The following is a 26043-nucleotide window of genomic DNA, read 5'->3' on the forward strand; positions in this document are numbered from 1 at the left end:
TTTCAACTTTAAAAAAAGAAAAGAAAAAGAAATTTAAATGGTTTTTTCTTTATTTAATAAAATATTTGCCTCTTAACATGCTCCAAAACAGTTTTGTCTGTTTATTCAAATATTTTTATATTTTATATATAGATTCCTTTATCCCTGTGTGACTTACAAATTATAACTTTTTAAAACATTTAAACTAAAATAATATTAATGAAGTCTGATCTATTCCAAGTAAGCACAGTTAGTACATAATAAAAATAATCATTAGTAAAAGTGAAATGAATATTAACAGTAATAAAAGATTGCTTCCTTTCTTTCATATTCAATTGAAATAGATTATTTTTCAGTAGAAAAATAAAAGTAATCTTCATCTTATTCAATTAAAAACAGCATAATATTAAATATTGCAGTGAGTAGATTAGCTAGTGCATATTAGCAATTATGTAAAAGGTGCTGTAGTTGAAAGGTCAGAAGAGATTAAAAAAGTTGACCTAGACTGTCTTACTGTGAGGACAGGAAGTTTATAAAGAGCAGAAGTGAATTCTAGAATGAAGTTGGAGGCAGTCTTGAAAGATAATCAAGGATGAAAGAGATATAAACGATATGTAAAAGTGACAAGCTTTGATTGGCTCTTTCTCCCTCTTTTTTTCTCTTTCCATCCATGAAACTTACCATCTTGAGACAATTACAACTTAAAATAATTGTGACTCAAAATAAACTCTTCATTCTCTAAATGTGTGTTGTTTGAATTGCATAATTATGTAAGAAAAGCATGTGACCTCATTGTCACCTCAGTATTGACGACTTAGTCCACAATACATTGTAGTCTATATTGCGCTGTAGAGAACCTACTGTTGATTTTATATAATTTTATCTATAATGTCTTGAATTAAAGTTTAAAATGCAAAAGTCAAGTATCATGGTTCAATTGTCCTCTAAACAGAAACATTCATTTCGAACGCACCCCTGCCATATGAAAGAATCTACTGTTGATTTTATTTTAATTTCCAGCAACATATTTACACAAACATATTTGTGATGGTCCTCAGTAATGGGGGAGAGTAGCACATAGGAGGTGCACACATGAAACTCCCAATCAAAGTATGGCTTTAAATTAATTAAATGTTTAAAAAACTAAATGAGTATGTGTGGGGAAAACCGTAATTTACCTGAATAGCATGGGTTTCGTATTTTTTTTTTTACTTCTAAGAAAAAAACCAAAAAAACCTTAAAATGCTGACATCAGATTTATATATGTGACGGTCATGCAAATTTACGTGTGAGACATGCAAATTAGAGGCGAGGGAGTTTGTTGAACCGGCATAAAAGAGGAAAAAAAAAGGAACCGGCGCAAGTACGAAGACAGCGTGTTAGGAGAATGCGTGGCGAAATGAGACTATTGAAATTGAATCAGAAAAGACAGAACAACAAATTTGACTCGGTTCAAATACCGTAGAAGCTATTTCGACCTTTATATCACCTTTTGGCCATGGAGACTAAGATGTTTGATGTCTGGTTGCTTCTGGAATTTAGTGGTGCTTCCACCGATATGCCCATTATCAAGTGGATTGAAAATGTGGAGCTTGTATGTGAGCTTTGCACCATGAAAAATGTTGAGCGCATCCTGCCATTGAGATTGCGAGGTGGAGCTCTGGCCATATACAGGCAACTTAGTATGGAGCAGAGAGCGGATGCAGAACAGATCAAACAAGCCCTTTGCTACTGATACATTTAATGCATATGACCAGTTTGTCACTCGACAACTTCGTCCTAACAAGACAGTGGACAAGTTTTTTGCTGAACTATGACGCCTGACCCAGTTGATTGGAGGACCGTGGCCTGATTGTTGGCTGACATGTGCATTTGCGTCTGGACTACCGCAACATGTTAAACATGTGTTACTTGCCTCATCCAGGATGGAAACAATGAGTACAGAACAACTGTTAACCTGAACAAGAGCTATTATGATCGACCATGACAGCCCTGCAGAATTGGATGCTGCTACCTCTGTCAGACGATCACCTACAGAATCAAATGTGCACTGTGACAATGAAAAATTTATTTGCTACAAGTGTGCTGGTTCCAACCACTTAGCGAGGGACTGCTTACAGAACCGCGAAAAGAGGTTGAATAGTCGAGCGTGCAAAGTCCGTCGTGAGATATGTTGCTTCAGATGCAGTGGCCTTGGACATATATCATCACAGTGTCAGGGAAACGCCGAAGGGGAGGAGGAAGCAGCATTAGTCTCCTTCCCGACAAACTAAACACTGAGACTCTTCCTTCCATGAAAGTATGTGTAGATAGGCAGGAGTGGACAGCGTTAATCAATTCCGGGTGTTCACAGACTTTAGTGAGTAAAGCTGTGTGTCGCTTTTGGAAGCGGAAGTCAGCAGGAGTACTGACAGGTGATGGAAGGACATTGAACTGCCAAGGAGACGGCAGAGTAAATGTAGAGGTTGGCCGAGTTCCTGCTGTCGACATTGAAGCCTTGATCGTGGATAAACAGCTGCTGGGTTTTTATTCCTACTGCTGGGAATTGATGCCATCAGAAAACTCAGAGTTCATTTCACGGAATCAGATGAAGCACGTTTTGGAGGCTTAAACAAATGTGCTGCCATCTTTATTGATGAGCCGAACTTTAGCGTGACTTATGACCACATTAATAAAGAATGGACTGCATCATGGAAATTGGCAAATAGTTGCTCTCCCAGTAAATTGAATAACAGTGTGCAAGAATACACAATGCCTTGTCATGCCAGAGATGTCTATGAGAAAGAAATTCAACGGTGGCAGCAGAATGGATGTCTGGTGCCATATTCAGAAGAAGAACTTGGCCCACCCAAAGGCCTAATTCTCTTAATGGCGGTCGTACAGGAGCAGAAGCACAAGGTACGTCCAGTTCTTGATTACCGGGAATTGAACGAATTTGTGGATGCCTTCACTGCCAATGCAGAATGTGCGCAGAGAAACTAAGAGAATGGCTGCGACAAGGAGTTAATGTGTCGCTTATGAATCTGTGGAATGCATATCTTCAAATCCACGTTGACAAAGCATTATGGCCTTTTCAAACAGTTATTTTCAGGGGCCAGCGCTTTTGTCTCACGCGGTTAGGATTCGGGCTGAATGTGGCACCACTTATTATGAAGTCTGTAATAGACGCGACCATATCTCAGGACCATGCAATCAAAAATGCCACATCAGCATATGTAGATGATATTTTCATTAATGAAAGTGTAGTTCCTGCATCACGCATGCAACAACATTTTCTAGACTATGGCTTGGTGTCCAAGGATCTGATGCAACTGAAAGATGGAGCCAGAGTTCTGGGTTTGCAAGTCTGGAAGAAAGACGGCACACTGCAATGGAAATGAGGAGGTCCAATTCCAGGAATCTCTGATGAATTGACCCGTCGACACATATTTTCTCTTTATGGGAAACTCGTGTGTCATTTTCCCGTATGTAGATGGCTCTGGGTAGCAGTCGCATTTATCAAGTGCCTAGCAACTGCAGTATCGAAAGGCTGGGATGACAGAATCAAAAATGCATCTCTGGCACTTTGACTGGGAAAGTGTGTGTGAACACGAAAGCAGCTGGTGAAATGCTCATCAGGTGACGGTTAGAAACTTTGGAATCACTGGCAAAAGAATATGAATTGTCCATCGATATTAAACTTGTGAAGTCCTATCAGAATCACGCAGATAATCTCACCAGAGTGCCATGCAGGTGGATGGATCTACTCAAGGAAGGAACAGAGCCGATGCTTGGGAGTTGCGCAGCAGTAAGACAACTGGACAGGAACCAGGTGGCCGATATCCATCATCCAGGAGTAAAACAAACTCTATATTTTGCCAGGATGGTGGATCCGCAAGTGTTCAAAGAGGCTGCTAAATCTGTTGTGAAAGCATGTGAAACCTGTCGATCAATAGATCCAGCACCTGTGCGCTGGATAAAAGGAAAAATTGATGTAAAGAACAACTGGGACAAACTGGTAATGGACGGAACCCACCACAATGGTGAGAATTTTTTAACCATTATCGACTGTGGCCCCTCTAGATTTGCAATTTGGCGGCCACTGCATTGGACAGATACACCCACTGTAATCCAACAGTTGGAGAGTATTTTCCTTGATCGAGGCCCACTGATGGAAATACTGACCAACAACGCTACTGCTTTCACCAGTAAGGAGTTCCAGTTATTTGCAAACAATTGGGACATACATCTGCAATTTCAATGTGCTTACTCACCAAGTGGAAATGGTATTATAGAGCGAAGCCATAGAACCATTAAGACCATCGCAGCCAGAAAGAACTGTTCAATACTGTATGCGGTCTACTGGCACAATTTCACCCCAAAAGGATAACATTTCATCTTCCACCGCACCAGGGGATGTGCTGCATAGATACCATGTACAAATCAAAGGTATCGAAACTAACCCACTGCCCAAACCAGAAGTGATTGAAAGGAAGTATGAAAAAGGAAACATCGTTTGGGTTAAAAATCCATGTGGCAGGTGCACAACGAAATATAACACTGGTCGGGTTATTGAAGTGATCAGCCTGCAGTCTGTGAAAGTTGATGCGGTGTCTAGACACGTTAAAGACCTTCGACCAGTAACCTGGATGCACTTGTCAAATGATGAAAGTGATTCTGAGAACAGTGAGCGGCTAATCTATTTTAATTCTGATCCGCTTGAAAATGATTCTGATGCTAGCAACCTCCCAGCTGATGAAGCATCTACTGAAAGCCCACCCACAGACGAATGTACGCACGAAAGTCAGGGTCACGTTATTCTTCTTTGAAGAAGTACCCGAGATGGATATTACCTCCCTGCCCTCTTTGTGATCATGAGATCGGGGGGGGGGGATGTGGGGAAAACAGTAATTTACCTGAATAGCATGGGTTTCGTGTTTTTTTTTACTTCTAAGAAAAAACCAAAAAAACCTTAAAATGCTGACGTCGGATTTATATATGTGACGGTCATGCAAATTTACGTGTGAGACATGCAAATTAGAGGCGAGGGAGTTTGTTGAACGGGCATAAAAGAGTAAGAAAAAAGGAACCGGCGCAAGTACGAAGACAGCGTGTTAGGAGAACGCGTGGCGAAATGAGACTATTGAAATTGAATCAGAAAAGACAGAACAACAAATTTGACTCAGTTCAAATACCGTAGAAGCTATTCAACACAATCAGATTTGGTGCCATAGATCAAGAAATTTCCAGCATGGAAATATTTTGAGGAAGAAGAAAAAAGAGTTATTATAAAGATACTATGTGAAAAAGAAGAAAAGAGAAAAAAAAACACAATGTAGGTACAAAATTTTGAAAAAAAAGGAAAAACAGATGAAATTTGAAATAATTAAAGGACACCAGAAAGAAAGAAAAAGGATACTTCACAACATGGTGTCTCTATGTGTAAACAATTTTTTTTATTTTTTAGTGAAAATAAGAAATCCCAAATAAAAATTGAGAAATATTTATCATTTTTTTTTTTTTAACCTCACTCAAAATCAATTCTTTTGTAAAAAGAAAATCAGATAAAAATTATACACAATTCTCTTTGTTTTTTTTAACATGAATTGCTTACCTTTCCATGGACAGCACATGTACAACGTTCTTTGCCGAGAGGTCCAGGACTGCTGACATCTCCTAACAAACAGCACATAAGAATTAAAAGTGAACAATTAGAAATTGAGACAGTGTTCCCACTATCACCCCACTTTATCTAAAAGCAATCAATGTTTGAATACTTTTTATAGTAAAAATATCAGTTATACAATTTTAATGACATTTTCAACTATACAATATATTAAATATTTTAGAATACAAGTTTTCAAAGTAAACATATGTTTTCAAAATGGAAGTTTGACAGAATTTTTAATTTAGCCAGATGTGACATAGTTACAAACATTTGTACATATTCATTTACAACAGCATCTTATGTGGTTAAAACGTAAACCAAAAAAGGAGGCATTCAGAGTACTGTCCTCTTCTCAGAAAATCAAAGAAAATTGAAAAATTAATGGTAGACAAGATGAAATTATGTAGATCAAAGGATGGGGAGGGCATGTTCAATTTCAAATCTATATAAAAATAGAAATAATAAAAACATTGAAAGAAAAGAAAATGTAAATAAAATATAAATTTTGGAGACTTCCTATATTGAAAGAAAATGCACTTACCTTGTAAAAACTGAATAAATCTTTCTAAATCTGTAATTTGTGTTTTTAATTGTTCAACTAATTTGCCCTTTACTTTGGCCGGATTAACAATCTGAAAAAAAGGGGGAAATTAGCCAATAGAGCGAAAATTTGAAAACTTTTACATAAATTCCAATCTATCAAATTCAAATACAATTGCAAGTTCTAGAGAAAATGAAATAGTTTTATGTTTATGAATTTTTTTTTTTTTTTAGATCCGAATAGATAATTTGGATTATTTCTATTATTTGTTCTTATCTTGAATGTTATTTTCACTGTAGTATTAAAGCCCCCCCCCACTCCAAGTGTTGGTAAGTAAAAAAAGAAGAGTTAAAAAACAAAAGAAATAGAAAATAGGGTTTATCAGTAAACAATGGATTGAAATTGTACCTTAACACATACAAAACAGTTATGGTCGGGTTTTAATTAGTGTTGGGACGATTAATCGGTATTGGAATCAGGAATCAGAAAAATTGAAACTTTTGAGGGCATTGGAATTGGAAAAATTTGTGCCCAATTTCCGATTCCAAAATCGATTCTTTTAATATTTTCTTAACTTAATTTACATTGCTTGTACTGATGATAAATCTTTATTGTTTTTAAACGATTAGTAAAACTAAACTCTATAGATCATAATAACATCTAAATAAGATGTAATTTTTTTATTTGCATAAAACAAACAAAAAAAACTTGAAACTTTGGAACAATTCATTTGGTAACCTCTACAAGAATGCAGTTTATTTACAAGGTATCAAAAAATTGTTTAAATTAAAGAAATATTTTGTCAAGAAAAATAAAAATAGAACATAAAAAGTGTTGTTTTCTAATCTTTAATTTATCTATTTTATAGGTTTATGCTTTTGCCCAGTTGGGTTTTGTCCGGCAGGTTTTTCGTCTGCTCCCTCACTCAGCATTGACAAATATGACAAGGAATGGACAAAACATTGAATTGAATTTGAAATGAATTTATGAATTTTAATGCTTCCATGTGAAAAACTTTTAGCATCAAATTTTCTTTGATTCTGCAGTTATCATTTACTTATGCTTAGACTTAGGGATTCAAGTATTTTTTGCGTTTACTTGCCAAATGTCTAGATGATGCTTCTCAGAGAGTTCACAGTTCAAACGAATGGGCAAGTTTTATTTTCTTGGAGCCGCTATGTCTGACTACCGTGTCCTCTGAAATTGTTAATGTTTTAAATTATTGCATCTTTCTCTAAAAAAGTTAAAAATATACATAAATATCTCACAATAAATTTATCAAAGTCTTGGATAAAATACATAAAGGGCCACATCATTTATATGTTTGCCAAATTAAAAAAAAAAATATCTACATTTAAAAGTACCCTCCCCCCAATGATAATTTACTTTTTGGGGCAATATTTGTGAACCCACTAAAACAAAATTTAGAATTTAGGATGGAGGGTTAGTAGCACATATAAATTTAGGGCAATTATTGAATAAATATCGATTGAAAGTAGCTTTTTAAAAAGTAACTACCCTTCCCCCAAAATTATATTTTACAAAATATCTCAAAATGTTAGGGGTTCTTTAAAACCAAATAAAATCGACTTTTATAAGTTATGAACACGCTTCATACTACTGTTGAGTGTTCCTATTTACTTGCCTCCCCAATAGGGTAAAGTTAGACACAAGATCGTTTTTTTTAAAGGTGGGGAATATCCAACTCCAAAAAAAGGGGCACTTTGGGTTGGAACAAAAATAAAAATTGCCTCAGTCTAGAAGGATTTCTCTTTCATTAAACGAGGAGAGAAGGTGAAGTGTAGCACCATAACAGATACTACATTTTGTTAACATTTCAATTAATATAACCTCCGACCGAAATTCTGTGCAGATTCTTGAGTTCAACAGAAAAATTCCTAAGGTCAAGAACACAAAACAGAACAATTTAATGTTAATATTTTTTTTAATTGGAGTGAGGGATGGAGGCCCTCTTATTAAAACCATATTTCCTGCAAGAACTGTTCCAAAAATTCATTTTCAATTGATATTTATTCAATAATTGGCCTTCTTTTCCAAGCTGGCAATTTTTTCGTTGCCCTTTCTTCCGTTGCCTTTTTTTCCATTGCTCAATTTTCCTAAATTCATAAATTTAACGTAAAATGATCACCGTTTCTGGGCCATTCTAATTGTTTTAAAGCAGTCAACTGAATTTTTTACCACTGACCCCAAAGTCCAATTGGCAAAATCATAAAACCACAAGTAATCGCTTTATTTTTCATATCATCACCCAGACTTAGGGTTAGTAGTAGGAGGGGGTAATGTCTTTTATAACTTCTGACAATGAAATATTTTATTACTACAGGAACATGGCCAAAATTAAAAACAATAAAAATCCGTTAACTGTTCTTAAAATACTGTCTGACTTGAAAGAGGTGATCATTCTACGTTAAATTTATATGCGAAACTGTTTTTCAGATTGTTTACATGCAATGGCCTAAACAATGGGAATCAAATTTTTCTTTTTGTAACAAAAAAGTTATAATTGCGATTGGTAAACAATGAAAACAAGAGAAACAACAATAATTTCATTAAATTGCAGGATTTACATGTACATTTTTACACGTAACTGTTAAAAATGAATTAAAAACATTACCTCTAAACACTCATAATAATAAAAAATAAATATAAAACGATTTATTTAGGAATTTAAAGTGCAAGATCAGTTTCACACAAAAAATTTAATGTAAAATAAGCATATCTTTCTGAAACATTCTAGTGTGTTAGGGCAGTTAACCAAAAACAAATTAACAAAAAAATTTTTATTAGAGACAAATTATGTGCATTTATTTGGGGGATGTCCACTTTTTTAAGTGATTATGCATGGTTTTACGATGTTGTCAATCGAACTTAAGTTAGTGGTAAACAATTTAGACATAAAAAAATGACTGTTCGAAAAATGGAAAAATTACAAAAAGAGATCATTAAGCAAAAACAATCCGTGCTATTTAACAATATCTGTCTGCTTGAAAACATACTGCCTAAATACACAGATATATATATATATATATATATATATATATATATATATATATATAATGAAAATTACAATTGAATTTACCAAAATGATCCAAGATGGTAAAATTAAAGTAAATTATAAATATTAAAGAATTAATATTTATAAAATTATCTCAGGCAGATATAAAAGCTCGATAATACCAAATAGGAAATAGAGCTTATAATATGAGCAAACAGTTAATGAAATATGTTAAAAAACACTTTGAAATGAGTTAAAAACATATTAAGTGTTTCCTTTTCAGATTAAATATGTTTTTAACTCATTTCAAAGTGTTTTTTAACATATTTCATTAACTGTTTGCTCATATATATATATATATATATATATATATTGGGGAGTTAAAAGAATAAGATCGATTCTTTAAGAGGAGACTTGTCGGGATAATGCAGCGCTCAATAAGAAGGTCCCTATATTTCTTTATACAAATTTTACAATAAATTTTTTAAATGACTCATTCTAACTTGATCTACTTTTTAATTACATTTCCAATTCATCTCTAATTCCCATGGTTTACACCCCTGAAATAAGTTTCCACACCAAAGCATTTATAAACTACCCTTCCGCTAACTCAACTGGTCAAACCCCAAAGCCTTCTCGCCACCCCTTATCCTTGGCCATTAGTACATATATTTCCCTCCTTACCTTGTTCCTTATTTTTACTTGGCTACTGATATCTTCTAATTCAGTGTCTGTTAATCACTTGTTTTCAAAAAGCTATTTCTTATTTCTTTTGAGCTATCGCACGATTATAAACCAACTTTTTGCTATCCAGTAATCCACAGATTATTCTTCAAAGTAAAAAAATAACATTACACTAACTCTTTTGAAGCATAACCCAACATCAGAACTCCTTAAATCGTCCACAACAAACCATCTTACTTGCCACTCCAGATGTGCAAAATTTGGAAAAAAAGACAGCATCTTAACTAACTGGCAATTTTAACCATCTTCTGTCACGTTTTCTATATATTTTTTTCCGACTTTACTGTATTAAAAGGAATTCAAAATTCCTTCACCAGCTGCAACACGCTACTCTGACTCCCCTGTTGAATTGGATTTTGAAACTGAACTTCCCTAATTCACTACAAAGTTTCTGTTCATCAACAATATAAAAAAATGTATTTCTATGACTACTTTGCATTCAACTTGAACCTAAGAATACTGGATAACATCTATATTCTTTTGCTACTTAAGAATTTTCACTGTAAAATTTTTCTTTCTTATTGATGTATTTATATTTTTATTTTACTTTGTATTTTATTTTTATTCTTTATATTTAATACTTTTTGTAGTTCTTATATTTTTTTAAATAATTTTATACTTGATATGTCGTGTATAATACTAAATAAATGTTCAACAACCAACCTGTTCTAGTTGGTGTCGGTTTATAAATATGAGCTATCTGCTCATGTGCAAATTATACTTAATTTGCATATCACTACATCTCCCTATAACGGAGGGGCTTTATGCTGCGAGTATTTCTTGTACTTCTTCTTGTGCCCTTCTGAACATCTTCCTTTATCTCTCTCTCCTTTTCCTTAGAGATTTGGATCTATCACGTCTTTCCCTATAATCGAACGGTTCCTCCTGCATATTCTGATCTTCCTCTTCTGAATTGTCTCATTCTACTTATTCCTCCACAGTCTCATTTTGCATTAACTCTTTTGTAACATCAATAGTGGGCAGCTCTGAAGGCATTTCCTCATCCGATTGTTCTCCTTGGGATCTTATTTGATCAACATAAGCTAGAACTCTGTTCCCATTTTCTTTATTTAATATTGCAGTATTATGTCCTTTCTGCATAATAAATTCTGCTGACTCGGCTTCTGTGTTCCTGTTTCTTTTGTACCACATCTTTTGATTTGTGGCATATGACATAGTTAAAAGGGATCTTAATTGTCTGCTCATTAAGGCAGATGGACTTTCTGGCCTGCCTGCATGTGGAATTGTTCTATAACTTAGCAATAGTCTTGGTAGGAAAGCATTGATTTTCTCCTGTTGCAAACATGCTTTTAAGCCCTTTTTTACCGTCTGGACCATCCTTTTTGCTATCCCATTACTTTGAGGGTAGTAGAGAGGGGTCTTGAAAGGTCTCCATCCTATTTTTCTTAGCCATTCATGCAAATCAGCATCTGCAAATTCTTGTGCGTTATCAGTCACCAACGTTCTTAGTTTCTCGAAACTATTACTCTTAATATTTGTTTTACAGTGGTACTTTTTTTATCAGGTACTCTCACCACTTCAGACCAACCTGACTATACATCTACTAATATTAATAATAGTCCTATCTCATTGACATAGGCATAATACATGTGTACTCTGCTCCATGGTTCCTGGGCCACACATGTATCTTCTTTTGCATGAAATTCCTGAGTTCTGTGCATTTTTTTGCATCTTTTTACGTAGTCTTCTACATCTTTTGAGAACCCTGGACACCCACCATGCTTCCAATTTTAATCTGCTTTGCGTAGCTGCCACTCCACAATGTACATAATCATGTACACTTTTTATAACCTGTCTCCTCTGTGCTTCTGGGGGAACTACTAAGTCTCCATTACATATTACCACGTTTTTTATAGTCAGTGTATGTCTTAATTCTTTGAATGGTCTTTCAGCCATTGAATAATTTACCTGGTGATTCTCTTTTATTCTCAGCACTATTCTGTTTAACACTGAGTCATTTGTAGTTTTAGTAGCCACTACAGATATTACATCCGTTTCTACAAGGTGCAGGAATGTATCTTCAAATTCCTCATTTTTTTTGTCCTTATCCTCTCTATAAAACCTCAATCTAGATAAGACATCAACGTGCGGTATTGTATTCCCTTTAACATATTCAATGTCAAAGTCAAACGCCATCAGTCTAATCGCCCAACGTAATATTCTCGACATTGTAACTTTTGATAGTTCTTTTCTTGGGTGTAAAATAAATTCCAGTGATCTGTGATCACTTTTCAACAAGAATTTTTTTCCCATCAAGAACTGTCTTGCTCTGTCCGTTGTCCACACTATGGCTAGTGCCTCCCTTTTTATATTTGAATAACTGTGTTCAGTTGTTGTTAATCTCCTCGACATCTTGTGACAAAATACCAAATATGGAATGCTCACTAGTGTCAGTAGTTAGTTCTTTTTAGGGTTAAAAATTTGTACTATTGGCTTTTTCGCCAAAATCTGTTTTAAGTTTTCAAAGGCTTCCTGTTGGTGTTCTAATCAAATGAATTCCGCATTTTTTTTTCTCAACTTCACAAATGATTCTGTTAACTTGTTATATTTTGGTACATATTTTCTATAAAAATTTACCAAACCCAAGAAAGACTCCAACTCTTTTTTATTTTTTGGTGTAGTCACTTTTAGAATTTTCTCTATTAGCACTTTATCTGGAGAGATCCCTTTCTTTGATATTGAGTAACCCAAAAATGATATTTCATTACTGTTGGTTACACACTTTTTTGTTTTTGTATTTATTGTCATACCAGCGTCTCTTAGCCGGTTCAGTATATTTTCAGTTTTTTTTCTTTAAACCATCTTCATTTAAATCTCCAACACACATATCATCTTGATAACAGATGGTATTTTCAACATTTCCCATTACTTTTTTAATAGCTTTTTGAAAAATTGCACTTGCCGTTTTATGCCATACAGCATCCTTTTCCACCTTAACAGGCCTGTAGGTGTGTTTATTGTCGTCACTTCTTTAAAATTTTCATCTATGAGTATTTAGTGGAGCTGATTTTAGGTCTATCTTCGAAAATACTTTCATTCTGGCAAGTTTATATAAAATAGGGTACGAGTTGGTGCAAACTTTATGGTTCACCTCTATTTTATAATCTCCACAAATTCTCAAGTCACCGTCTTTTTTTTAAATATCACAATGGGTGATGCCCATTTACTTCCTCCTGGCGGGGCAGGTTCTAATAAGTCTTGCTTTATTATCTTTCACAACTTAGCTATTACTAACGGTAATAAATGCACTGGTACTTTTCTTGCTTTGTAGTAGGAGGGGGGGCATTTTCTTTTAATTTCAGACTAGCTTCATAATTTTTTAATTTTCCTGTTTTTTCATTTCTATCGCATTAATCAACTTAGTTGAATTTATTTTTAATACGTCATTACCCAATAGTCCATGCATTTTTCAGCAATTTGTAACTATAATGGTAACTACTTCATATTTTTCTTTTAATTCTATTGAATCTTCAAAGTAACCCATAATTGCTATTTTTTTTAATTATATTTTCACCCCAAACAAGGCACATTACTACTTTGATGTAGTTATAGGGTTACTATGTAGGGGGTTGGGCAGCAAGATGTCTGTTCACATTACACTTGAACTTCTGCATGTACAGTTGTAGAAGCAGGGACCTGGAAGGGAGCTCCAAAGTCTAGCAGTTCCAGGGAAGAAACTACTGGAGTAGAAAGCTCTCGTACATCTAAGGATCTCTACTGTGTAGGGGTGGGATTTAGCTGCTAGTCAGGTTTGTTGGGGGTATTTACATCAACAGGGTACAAGTGCTTGCAGTTCGTCAGAGAATTTACCATTAAAATACTTGTAGAACAGGCAGAGGGATGCAACATTACGTCGATGGGACAGAGGCTGAAGCTTCAGGGCCCATCAGGTTGGCGACTCTCTTTTGAATCCTGTCCTGTGACTAGTAGACGATGCACCAGCCCAAATATGACAACAATACTCCATACATGGACGAATGATAGCCTTATAGAAGTACAAGATACTTTCAGGCATTAGTAGTTTTCTAGCACAGTAGAGAGAGCCTACAATCGAGCCATCAAACTGACATAATTGTATGTTACTTTTTTTTAAAAACGGTTTTCCCATTTTTTCCTACAAGTTTCTGGGTATTATAGTCACTTCACTGCCAGTGTTTATTTGCATTTCAACAACACAATCGTTAGTTTTCATTTTTTTTATTTCCGTTTTTGGATCCAGTATTTTGTATATAATCTGCTTTACATGAAAAATTTGTCTATTTTCATCCTCTATTTTTTCCACATTTTTCGTTTTACATACTTCTTTGAAGTGATTCTTTTTTAAACACTTTGAACATGTTTTTCCAAACACTAGGAATTTTTCTTTTTTCATTAGATGAATTTTTCCACAGCATGTACAATTTTTTCTTTTCATTTTTACCATATATGTTTCAGCCATTATTTCTTCATAGGAGTTATTTTTATCCTGTTGTTGTATAAATTCTAGACACATATTCAAAGGCATGTTTGTAAGTTGTAACTGTTCCATTAGCTTATATCTATGTGCCGAATTATGCATACCTTCAATTAATCTTAGTTGAATTAAGTCTTCTTCTGTTGTCTGTTTTTCTGTTCCTAGTTTTTCAAAGTCACAGTATTTACTTGCACTTCTTAACTGGTGTAAATATTTTATTATCAGTTCATCCACTTCCTGCTTCATTGCCATAAACTTGGTCCTTTCTGCTATCACCACTCTTTTCTTCGGCCTCATGTTTCCTCTGATAACCTGACTTATTTCTTTGAAAGTCATTTTTTTCTAATTCTTGAGGGTAAACCATTGTAGCAACCTTCATAATTACTTCACAACCAGCGCTAGCCATGAACAAGTTGGTGATTTCATTTTTCCCTCCTCTGTTTTTGTTGTCTTTCAACTTTTTGCATCTCGTATTAGCAGTGAAGCATCAAATCCAAATATCTACATATTCTGGGTCTTCAAGGACCAAAGAGTATCTTATCGGCGACACCATTGATATGTCATGTATAACATTAAGTAAGCGTTCAACAACCAAGCTGTTCTAGTTGGTGTCAGTTCATAAATATGAGCTATTGCTCATATGCAAATTAAGTATAATTTTCATATGACTACATTATATTGTTATTTCATACTTTTTATGCCTTATATATTCTATCTTTTTATTCTACCATTTGTTTACCGCTTATTTTATTAATTTTTATTTTGTATCTTTTGTTCTTTTATGATATTACTTATTTTATTATTTTATTAATTTATATTTTTTATCTATTGTTCTTTTATTATATTACTTATTTTATTAATTTATATTTTTTATCTATTGTTCTTTCATTATATTACTTATTTTATTAATTTATATTTTTTATCTATTGTTCTTTCATTATATTACTTATTTTATTAATTTATATTTTTTATCTTTTGTTCTTTTATTATATTACTTATTTTATTAATTTATATTTTTTATCTATTGTTCTTTCATTATATTACTTATTTTATTAATTTATATTTTTTATCTATTGTTCTTTTATTATATTACTTATTTTATTAATTTATATTTTTTATCTTTTGTTCTTTCATTATATTACTTATTTTATTAATTTATATTTTTTATCTATTGTTCTTTCATTATATTACTTATTTTATTAATTTATATTTTTTATCTATTGTTCTTTCATTATATTACTTATTTTATTAATTTATATTTTTTATCTATTGTTCTTTCATTATATTACTTATTTTATTAATTTATATTTTTTATCTATTGTTCTTTTATTATATTACTTATTTTATTAATTTATATTTTTTATCTATTGTTCTTTCATTATATTACTTATTTTATTAATTTATATTTTTTATCTTTTGTTCTTTTATTATATTACTTATTTTATTAATTTATATTTTTTATCTATTGTTCTTTCATTATATTACTTATTTTATTAATTTATATTTTTTATCTATTGTTCTTTCATTATATTACTTATTTTATTAATTTATATTTTTTATCTATTGTTCTTTTATTATATTACTTATTTTATTAATTTATATTTTTTATCTTTTGTTCTTTCATTATATTACTTATTTTATTAATTTATATTTTTTATCTTTTGTTCTTTTATTATATTACTTATTTTATTAATTTATATTTTTTATCTATTGTTCTTTCATTATATTACTTATTTTATTAATTTATATTTTTTATCTTTTGTTCTTTTATTATATTACTTATTTTATTAATTTATATTTTTTATCTATTGTTCTTTTATTATATTACTTATTTTATTAATTTATATTTTTTATCTTTTGTTCTTTCATTATATTACTTATTTTATTAATTTATATTTTTTATCTATTGTTCTTTTATTATATTACTTATTTTATTAATTTATATTTTTTATCTATTGTTCTTTCATTATATTACTTATTTTATTAATTTATATTTTTTATCTATTGTTCTTTCATTATATTACTTATTTTATTAATTTATATTTTTTATCTTTTGTTCTTTTATTATATTACTTATTTTATTAATTTATATTTTTTATCTATTGTTCTTTCATTATATTATTTTATTAATTTATATTTTTTATCTATTGTTCTTTCATTATATTACTTATTTTATTAATTTATATTTTTTATCTATTGTTCTTTCATTATATTACTTATTTTATTAATTTATATTTTTTATCTATTGTTCTTTTATTATATTACTTATTTTATTAATTTATATTTTTTATCTATTGTTCTTTCATTATATTACTTATTTTATTAATTTATATTTTTTATCTATTGTTCTTTCATTATATTACTTATTTTATTAATTTATATTTTTTATCTTTTGTTCTTTTATTATATTACTTATTTTATTAATTTATATTTTTTATCTATTGTTCTTTCATTATATTATTTTATTAATTTATATTTTTTATCTATTGTTCTTTTATTATATTACTTATTTTATTAATTTATATTTTTTATCTATTGTTCTTTCATTATATTACTTATTTTATTAATTTATATTTTTTATCTTTTGTTCTTTCATTATATTACTTATTTTATTAATTTATATTTTTTATCTTTTGTTCTTTTATTATATTACTTATTTTATTAATTTATATTTTTTATCTATTGTTCTTTCATTATATTACTTATTTTATTAATTTATATTTTTTATCTATTGTTCTTTTATTATATTACTTATTTTATTAATTTATATTTTTTATCTATTGTTCTTTCATTATATTACTTATTTTATTAATTTATATTTTTTATCTATTGTTCTTTTATTATATTACTTATTTTATTAATTTATATTTTTTATCTATTGTTCTTTCATTATATTACTTATTTTATTAATTTATATTTTTTATCTTTTGTTCTTTCATTATATTACTTATTTTATTAATTTATATTTTTTATCTATTGTTCTTTTATTATATTACTTATTTTATTAATTTATATTTTTTATCTTTTGTTCTTTTATTATATTACTTATTTTATTAATTTATATTTTTTATCTTTTGTTCTTTTATTATATTACTTATTTTATTAATTTATATTTTTTATCTATTGTTCTTTTATTATATTACTTATTTTATTAATTTATATTTTTTATCTTTTGTTCTTTTATTATATTACTTATTTTATTAATTTATATTTTTTATCTATTGTTCTTTCATTATATTACTTATTTTATTAATTTATATTTTTTATCTTTTGTTCTTTTATTATATTACTTATTTTATTAATTTATATTTTTATCTATTGTTCTTTTATTATATTACTTATTTTATTAATTTATATTTTTTATCTATTGTTCTTTCATTATATTACTTATTTTATTAATTTATATTTTTTATCTATTGTTCTTTTATTATATTACTTATTTTATTAATTTATATTTTTTATCTTTTGTTCTTTCATTATATTACTTATTTTATTAATTTATATTTTTTATCTATTGTTCTTTTATTATATTACTTATTTTATTAATTTATATTTTTTATCTTTTGTTCTTTTATTATATTACTTATTTTATTAATTTATATTTTTTATCTATTGTTCTTTCATTATATTACTTATTTTATTAATTTATATTTTTTATCTTTTGTTCTTTCATTATATTACTTATTTTATTAATTTATATTTTTTATCTATTGTTCTTTTATTATATTACTTATTTTATTAATTTATATTTTTTATCTTTTGTTCTTTTATTATATTACTTATTTTATTAATTTATATTTTTTATCTATTGTTCTTTCATTATATTACTTATTTTATTAATTTATATTTTTTATCTATTGTTCTTTTATTAATTATTTTATTAACTTATATTTTTATCTTTTGTTCTTTTATTAATTATTTTATTCTTTTATAAATTTATATTTTTTACCTTTTCTTTTATTAATTATTTTATAATTTTATTAATTTATATTTTTTACCTTTTCTTTTATTATATTACTTATTTTATTATTTTATTAATTTATATTTTTTATCTTTTGTTCTTTTGTTTTATTACTTATGTTATTATTTTATTAGTGTATATTTTTTATCTTTTGTTCTTATATTTGATTACTTATTTTATTATTTTATTAATTTATATTTTATCTTTTGTTCTTTTATTTTATTACTTGTTTTATTTTTTTTTATTAATTCATATTTGTTTATCTTTTGTTCTTTTATTACCTATTTTATTATTTTTTTAATTTATATTTTTTATCTTTTGTTCTTTTATTACTTATTTAATTATTTTATTAATTTATATTTTTATCTTTTGTTCTTTTATTACTTATTTTATTATTTTATTAATTTATATTTTTATATTTGTTCTTTATATTTTATTAGTTATTTTATTATTTTATTAATGTATATTTTTTATTTTTTGTTCTTATATTTTATTACTTATTTTATTAATTTATATTTTTTTCTTTTGTTTTTTATTTTATTACTTATTTTATTATTGTATTAATTTATGTTGTATCTTTTGTTCTATTATAATACTTATTTTATTATTTTATTAATTTATATTTTTTATCTTTTGTTCTTTCATTTTATTCCTATTCTTATTATTTTATTAATGTATATTTTTTATCTTTTGTTCTTTTATTACTTATTTTATTATTGTATTAGTGTATGTTTTATCTTATGTTCTTTTATTTTATTTCTTATTTTATTATTTTATTAATTTATATTTTTTAATCTTTTGTTCGTTTATTAACTATTTTATTTTTTTATTAATTTATATTTTTTATCTTTTGTTCTTTTATTATCTATTTTATTATTTTACTAGCAGGGGTTACCCGGCGTTGCCTGGGTGATCGGCCCCCTACCCACTCCGAGGGGTAACAAAAAAAGTCACCCCTCTGGATTTACATGCTTGGTGCCGGCCTCCCCCCTTCAGGGAGAGATAATCTCCAACCCCACCTTCAGGGAGAAGGGTGCCTGGAGGCTTCTCCCCCCCCCCCAAAGAAAAAAGTCACCTCCTCCTGGCCTCTTCGCCCCCCCCTTGGGGGGGACACCGGCTCCCTCCTTTGGGGGAGAAACTGCCAAGCTCCCTCCTTTCGGGTGAGAAAATGCCAGGCTTCCCCTTTTGGTGGGGGGATGATGGCGTGGCCTTCGTTATAAAGATGGCCGGCCAGCTGAAAAAATGACGTCATCGCCGAGGTCCCAACAAGCAAGATATGTGGAACTCTTAGACTGTCAATAATGAACAGTACGTTACAAAACTTCAAAATTGAAAAGAAATAAAGAAAGAACACAATGATTTATACTGAAACTCATCTAATATTAATAATAAAAAAATAATTAAAAAAACACAAGTTGTTTGTTTAAGTATTATAAGCAATTGAATATTTCGTTGTATTATAGATTTTAAAGACTAGAATGCGTTCTTTAATTACTTATAAATTACATTTTAAAAAAGTGAAGGAACACGATTTGATTTGAAATAAACTTGAAGTTTATTTAATATAATTAAATGAAAATTATGCATGTAAGATTATGAATATTTGAAGCAGAACACAAGCAAAACATTTGATATGAGTTAAGACAATAAACAAATATCAAAATGAATTTTTTTAAAATCAAAATGAATGTTTGGGTTTGTATTACTGTACACATAGATTCGAAAAAGTTGTCAAAAAACAAATATATAACAAATAAATGTTATCAAAGGCAAGATAAGTTACTTTTCTACCATATTGGATATATTTTTCGTGTTTTTATTCAATGTAACATGTTTATTCAGCTCGAAAACCATACAGTGTTTACCGATGTATTGGAAAATTCAAGATGGCGTCTGACTCCCTCTTTAACACGGTAAGTTTGGGAAAAGGTGTTATAAATAAAAAACTGGATAAAATACTGTTAAAAACTTGCTCAATATATGTTACCGTGACATAGCTTGATATATATTCGGCGGGTTTTTAATAATATTCTTTCTAGTTTTTTATTTATAACACCTTTTCCCATACTTACCGTGTTAAAGAGGGAGTCAGACGCCATCTTGAATTTTCCAATACATCGGTAAACACTGTATGGTTTTCGAGCTGAATAAACATGTTACATTGAATAAAAACACGAAAAATATATCCAATATGGTAGAAAAGTAACTTATCTTGCCTTTGATAACATTTATTTGTTATATATTTGTTTTTTGACAACTTTTTCGAATCTATGTGTACAGTAATACAAACCCGAAATGAAAAGACCACGAGTGAACGCGCGTTTTTTTTTTTTAGTATAGTTTCATATATATATATATATATATATATAAATAAAAATAAGTATTTTTAAATTTTATCTTTCTAGCTTTAAAAAAAAGTTTTAAAATTTTATCAGCCGGCATAATTTATTTTTAAATATTGAAAGATTTCAGGAAAATTAATTTTTGCTAGATTTTTAAAACATGTGTGTCAACAGCTTAAAAAAATCGTCTCTTCAAAAGAACATGTTTTAAAGAGTGTGTGTGCGTGTGCTGGGTAGTAGTAGTAGTACTAATAATCTGTCCAGCGTTTGTTTTCGTGTTGTGTGTACGTGTGTGCGGCTAGCGCCAGAATGGCGGACGTTGTGTCGGAGGTTGGATTGTGATGTCTGGTGTAAGTTTCGTATTTTTGTAATTTGTAAATGGCAAGTTAGAAAAAAATTAAACCCTTCCAAGATGGACAATAAATAAGACCATAATATTTTATGGTAAAGTTAAGAGCGTAGGAACCATAGTTTTCTTAGGAGATGTGATTATTGGATTGACCAATTAGAAATCGTCTGTGGCACACACATCTCTGTTTTTATAGATATATAGATTAATTTATATTTTTTTATCTTTTGTTCTTTTATTATCTATTTTATTATTTTATTAATTTATATTTTTTATCTTTTGTTCGTTTATTAACTATTTTATTATTTTATTAATTCATATTTTTTTATCTTTTGCTCTTTTATTATCTATTTTATTATTTTATTAATTTATATTTTTTATCTTTTGTTCTTTTATTAACTATTTTATTATTTTATTAATTCATATTTTTTATCTTTTATTCTTTTATTATCTATTTTATTATTTTATTAATTTATATTTTTTATCTTTTGTTCTTTTATTAACTATTTTATTATTTTATTAATTTATATTTTTTATCTTTTGTTCTTTTATTATATTACTTATTTTATTATTTTATTATTTCATATTTTTTATCTTTTGTTCTTTTATTATATTACTTATTTTATTATTTTATTATTTCATATTTTTTATCTTTTGTTCGTTTATTAACTATTTTATTAATTTATATTTTTTTATCTTTTATTCTTTTATTATCTATTTTATTATTTTATTAATTTATATTTTTTTATCTTTTGTTCTTTCATTATATTACTTATTTTATTATTTCATATTTTTTATCTTTTGTTCGTTTATTAACTATTTTATTATTTTATTAATTTATATTTTTTATCTTTTATTCTTTTATTATCTATTTTATTATTTTATTAATTTATATTTTTTTATCTTTTGTTCTTTAATTATATTACTTATTTTATTATTTTATTATTTCATATTTTTTATCTTTTGTTCTTTTATTACTTATTTTATTATTTCATATTTTTTATCTTTTGTTCTTTTATTATATTACTTATTTTATTATTTTATTAATTTATATTTTTTATATTTTGTTATTTATTATATTACTTATTTTATTATTTCATCAAGTTGTATTTTTTATCTTTTGTTCTTTTATTATATTACTTATTTTATTAATTTATATTTTTTATCTTTTGTTCTTTCATTTTATTCCTATTGTTATTATTTTATTAATGTATATTTTTTATCTTTTGTTATCTTATTACTTATTTTATTATTGTATTAATATATATTTTATTTTATGTCCTTTTATTTTATTTCTTATTTTATTAATTTATTTTTTGATATTTTGTTCTCTTATTTTAATACTTATTTTATTACTTCATTAATTTTTATGTTTTATCTTTTGTTCTTTTATTTTATTACATATTTTATTGTTTCATTAATTTATATTTTTTTATCTTTTGTTCGTTTATTAACTATTTTATTATTTTATTAATTTATATTTTTTATCTTTGTTCTTTTATTATCTATTTTATTATTTTATTAATTTATATTTTTTATCTTTTGTTCGTTTATTATCTATTTTATTATTTTATTAATTCATATTTTTGTATCTTTTGTTCGTTTATTATCTATTTTATTATTTTATTAATTTATATTTTTTTATCTTTTGTTCTTTTATTATCTATTTTATTATTTTTTTAATTTATATTTTTTTATCTTTTGTTCTTTTATTATCTATTATATTATTTTATTAATTTATATTTTTTTATCTTTTGTTCTTTTATTATCTATTTTATTATTTTATTAATTTATATTTTTTATCTTTGTTCTTTTATTATCTATTTTATTATTTTATTATTTTATATTTTTTATCTTTTGTTCGTTTATTATCTATTTTATTATTTTATTAATTCATATTTTTTGTATCTTTTGTTCGTTTATTATCTATTTTATTATTTTATTAATTTATATTTTTTTATCTTTTGTTCTTTTATTATCTATTTTATTATTTTTTTAATTTATATTTTTTATCTTTTGTTCTTTTATTATCTATTTTATTATTTTAATTATTCATATTTTTTTATCTTTTGTTCTTTTATTACTTATTTTATTATTTTATTGATTCATATTTTTTTATCTTTTGTTCTTTTATTATATTACTTATTTTATTATTTTATTAATTTATATTTTTTATATTTTGTTATTTATTATATTACTTATTTTATTATTTTATTAATTTATATTTTTTATATTTTGTTATTTATTATATTACTTATTTTATTATTTCATTAATTTATATTTTTTATATTTTGTTATTTATTATATTTTTATTTTATTATTTCATTAAGTTGTATTTTTTATCTTTTGTTCTTTTATTATATTACTTATTTTATTAATTTATATTTTTTTTATCTTTTGTTCTTTTATTACTTATTTTATTATTTCATATGTTTTATCTTCTTTATTATATTACTTATTTCTTTTACTATTTTATCATTTATACTGTGTTTTGTTACTAAGTTGTAATTAGGATTATCGTTCTAATATATTTGTATGGACCAGGCATAAGTCCCCTATTTTAAGAAAACCCCTTCTCTAGTTATAACCCCTATGATTAAAAATCATCTACTTTCAATCACTTCTATATTCTTCCTGATAGTATAGATGCAGATAGGCACACATATATTGAACAATCACCTAATACCTTACCATGGTATATTCGTTTTGTAATATTAGCTATATTCCTCCTTTATCACGTAGATCACTATAGTTCCCACATTTTCCTTCCCAAACAGTTTCAATGTATTACCCTTTGCTTCTCAAACCCAATTATTTTGCTCCTAATGTAGCTATCTCTAGATGTTACATTCCTAATATGTTTCCTAGCATCTTCTTTCTTCTTCTGATGAGAAGCATTGAGATTGGAAATACCATGGTATAAAGTGTTTACTTATCCTACATCCCTAATTGATAACATCTATATTGAATAAATGAATAAATCTTTATGCATTAGTATCTATTTTTATATTGTCTTTTTTTTTATTTCTTCATATTATATATATATATATATATATATATATATATGTAGTAGAGATTTAGAAGGCTGTCAAAATGCGAGGAATGAAATATAGTCGTTGTTGGTAAGAGAAGACGAGAAAACGTGGCGATTTACAAATCAATAAGTACATACATATATTTTATATATTCATATTATAATATTCAGTTGTATTGGTAAAATGTCTTACTTGTTATGTCTGCGACAATATCCATTATTAATTTTGGAAAAAATTCCCTTTTCAAATGGAGGCGTAACAGATCGATTCAAAGCGTGCTAGATGATGGAGCGGAAGTTGGGTAGCTATGTGGGGCCTCGGAGCAAATGTGAGTAGGGGATTTTTGCATGGTCTGATCAGGTAATTAACATGTTTATAATTTTTATTTATTTATTTGTCTTTTTTTTTTTGGTTTATAACTTGTTGCTTTAGTGTGAGCTTTCTTTTAATTTTGTATGTTCTCTATTTTGTTGTCTTTATCATTATTACTATTATTTATTTTTTTTTTCTGCTGATATGTGGGGTGTCTATGTTTATCTAGGTCACGTAAGTCGCTAGTGGGCTGTGTCTGGTCAGCTATTGAAGGATAGAGTAGGGGGTGGGATGTGAGAGAGGAGGGGAGGTGGGGTGTGGGGTGGTGCGCTCCCGGTCGGCAGCTGGGTGTTTAGGTTAGTGTTGCCAGGAGTAGGGAGATAGGTGGGGAAGAGGGCATTGGGATGACATTCCTTGGAAGTTGTTAATTTATTTATTTCCATGAGATTATAAGTGGTAGTAGATGGGACAAAAATAGATAAACCCCATAATTTATTATACCATACCTGTTCACACTGAAACACTTATCACAATATTCTGTGGATCTATATTAAAAAAACCTTGTTAAACTTTGTGACATATTTCCATTCTATGGAGGTCAGGTGCGAACGAACCCACCATAATTTTATTATGTCATATTTCTTAAAACTGAAACATAATTATCAAAGTATACTTACGCAGATAGATATGAAAAGTCTTTATTAACGTTTGTGCCTATTTCCATTCTATGGAGGCCAGGTGCGAACGCAGATCCCACAATTTTATTATACGATCCCTATTTAAGTTAAAACATACTTATCAAGGTAGTCTTATGTGCATCTATATCAAAAACACTTGTAAACGTTTTTTTTTAATTTTGAAATTTTTATTTCCATACTTTGTGGACCCCACAATTTTAATGAACCACTGTTCTGCCAGATCAACATACCCATTCCTGTGTCTCGATATATCTTCTATCATTATATGTAATCAGTTTTTGAAAATAGTCAAACATATAGGAGCTTATTCTTGACCAGACACACACACACACACACACATTCAGCTTTATATATATCAGCTGAACATTTTGCTAACTGCATTTCATTTCCTCTGATGATATGAGCCATTGTTGAAAATCCATGGATTAAGGAAATTAAAATAGCCCCTTCTATATATTCTTTTGTCAAACAATAAATTCTTAATTCGAATATATGTCTCTATATGTTGTTTTTTTAAGAGAATTTAAAATTTAACCACAAAACTTTAGTGATCCATAGAGATAAGTAGTAAAATTGTACATCTAAAAGCAAAAATAGGTTCAAGGCTCTCAAAATTCATATTTGAATTGTCCACAAAAATGCATAGGAGATAAAGTACTAGGTAAAATTCAGTTATAAGTCATACTCTTCTGGAGGTTGAAGGTTCAATTTTCAGTACGTACAATACTGTTGCTGATTACTTAATACTTCTACTTGGTTATGGTTGACGTGACAAAAGGATGCTAACCCTGTGGATTGAATAAAGGATTCCCGGTTAGACAGGAAGATTACCAAGCTAGAAAAGAGACACCTGAAGAATTTGTGATTATATAGGCCAAAACGTTATGAAAATAACTCTCAAAATGAAGAAAGAATTATACGAATTATATTGTGTGAATATTTTGA

At 28.2% G+C, this 26043-nt stretch overlaps 1 protein-coding gene across 2 annotated transcripts in view; it reads right to left on the minus strand.

Annotated features, from left to right (window-relative positions):
* The window catches only part of LOC145249667 (RUN domain-containing protein 1-like), a 480843-nt gene that overhangs the window by 243845 nt on the left and 210955 nt on the right, over positions 1 to 26043 (minus strand). For both annotated transcript variants that reach the window (XM_080111452.1, XM_080111453.1), the window contains exons 8-9: positions 6168 to 6258; positions 5573 to 5634 (exon numbers count right to left, since the gene is read on the minus strand). In XM_080111452.1, coding sequence (XP_079967578.1) covers positions 5573 to 5634; positions 6168 to 6258 — 153 coding nt within the window. The remainder of the gene's footprint in view (positions 1 to 5572; positions 5635 to 6167; positions 6259 to 26043) is intronic.

Source organism: Euprymna scolopes, chromosome 28 (genome assembly GCF_053919585.1).
Source record: "Euprymna scolopes isolate OS-2025 chromosome 28, ASM5391958v1, whole genome shotgun sequence".
Classification (NCBI taxonomy): Eukaryota; Metazoa; Mollusca; class Cephalopoda; order Sepiida; family Sepiolidae; genus Euprymna; species Euprymna scolopes.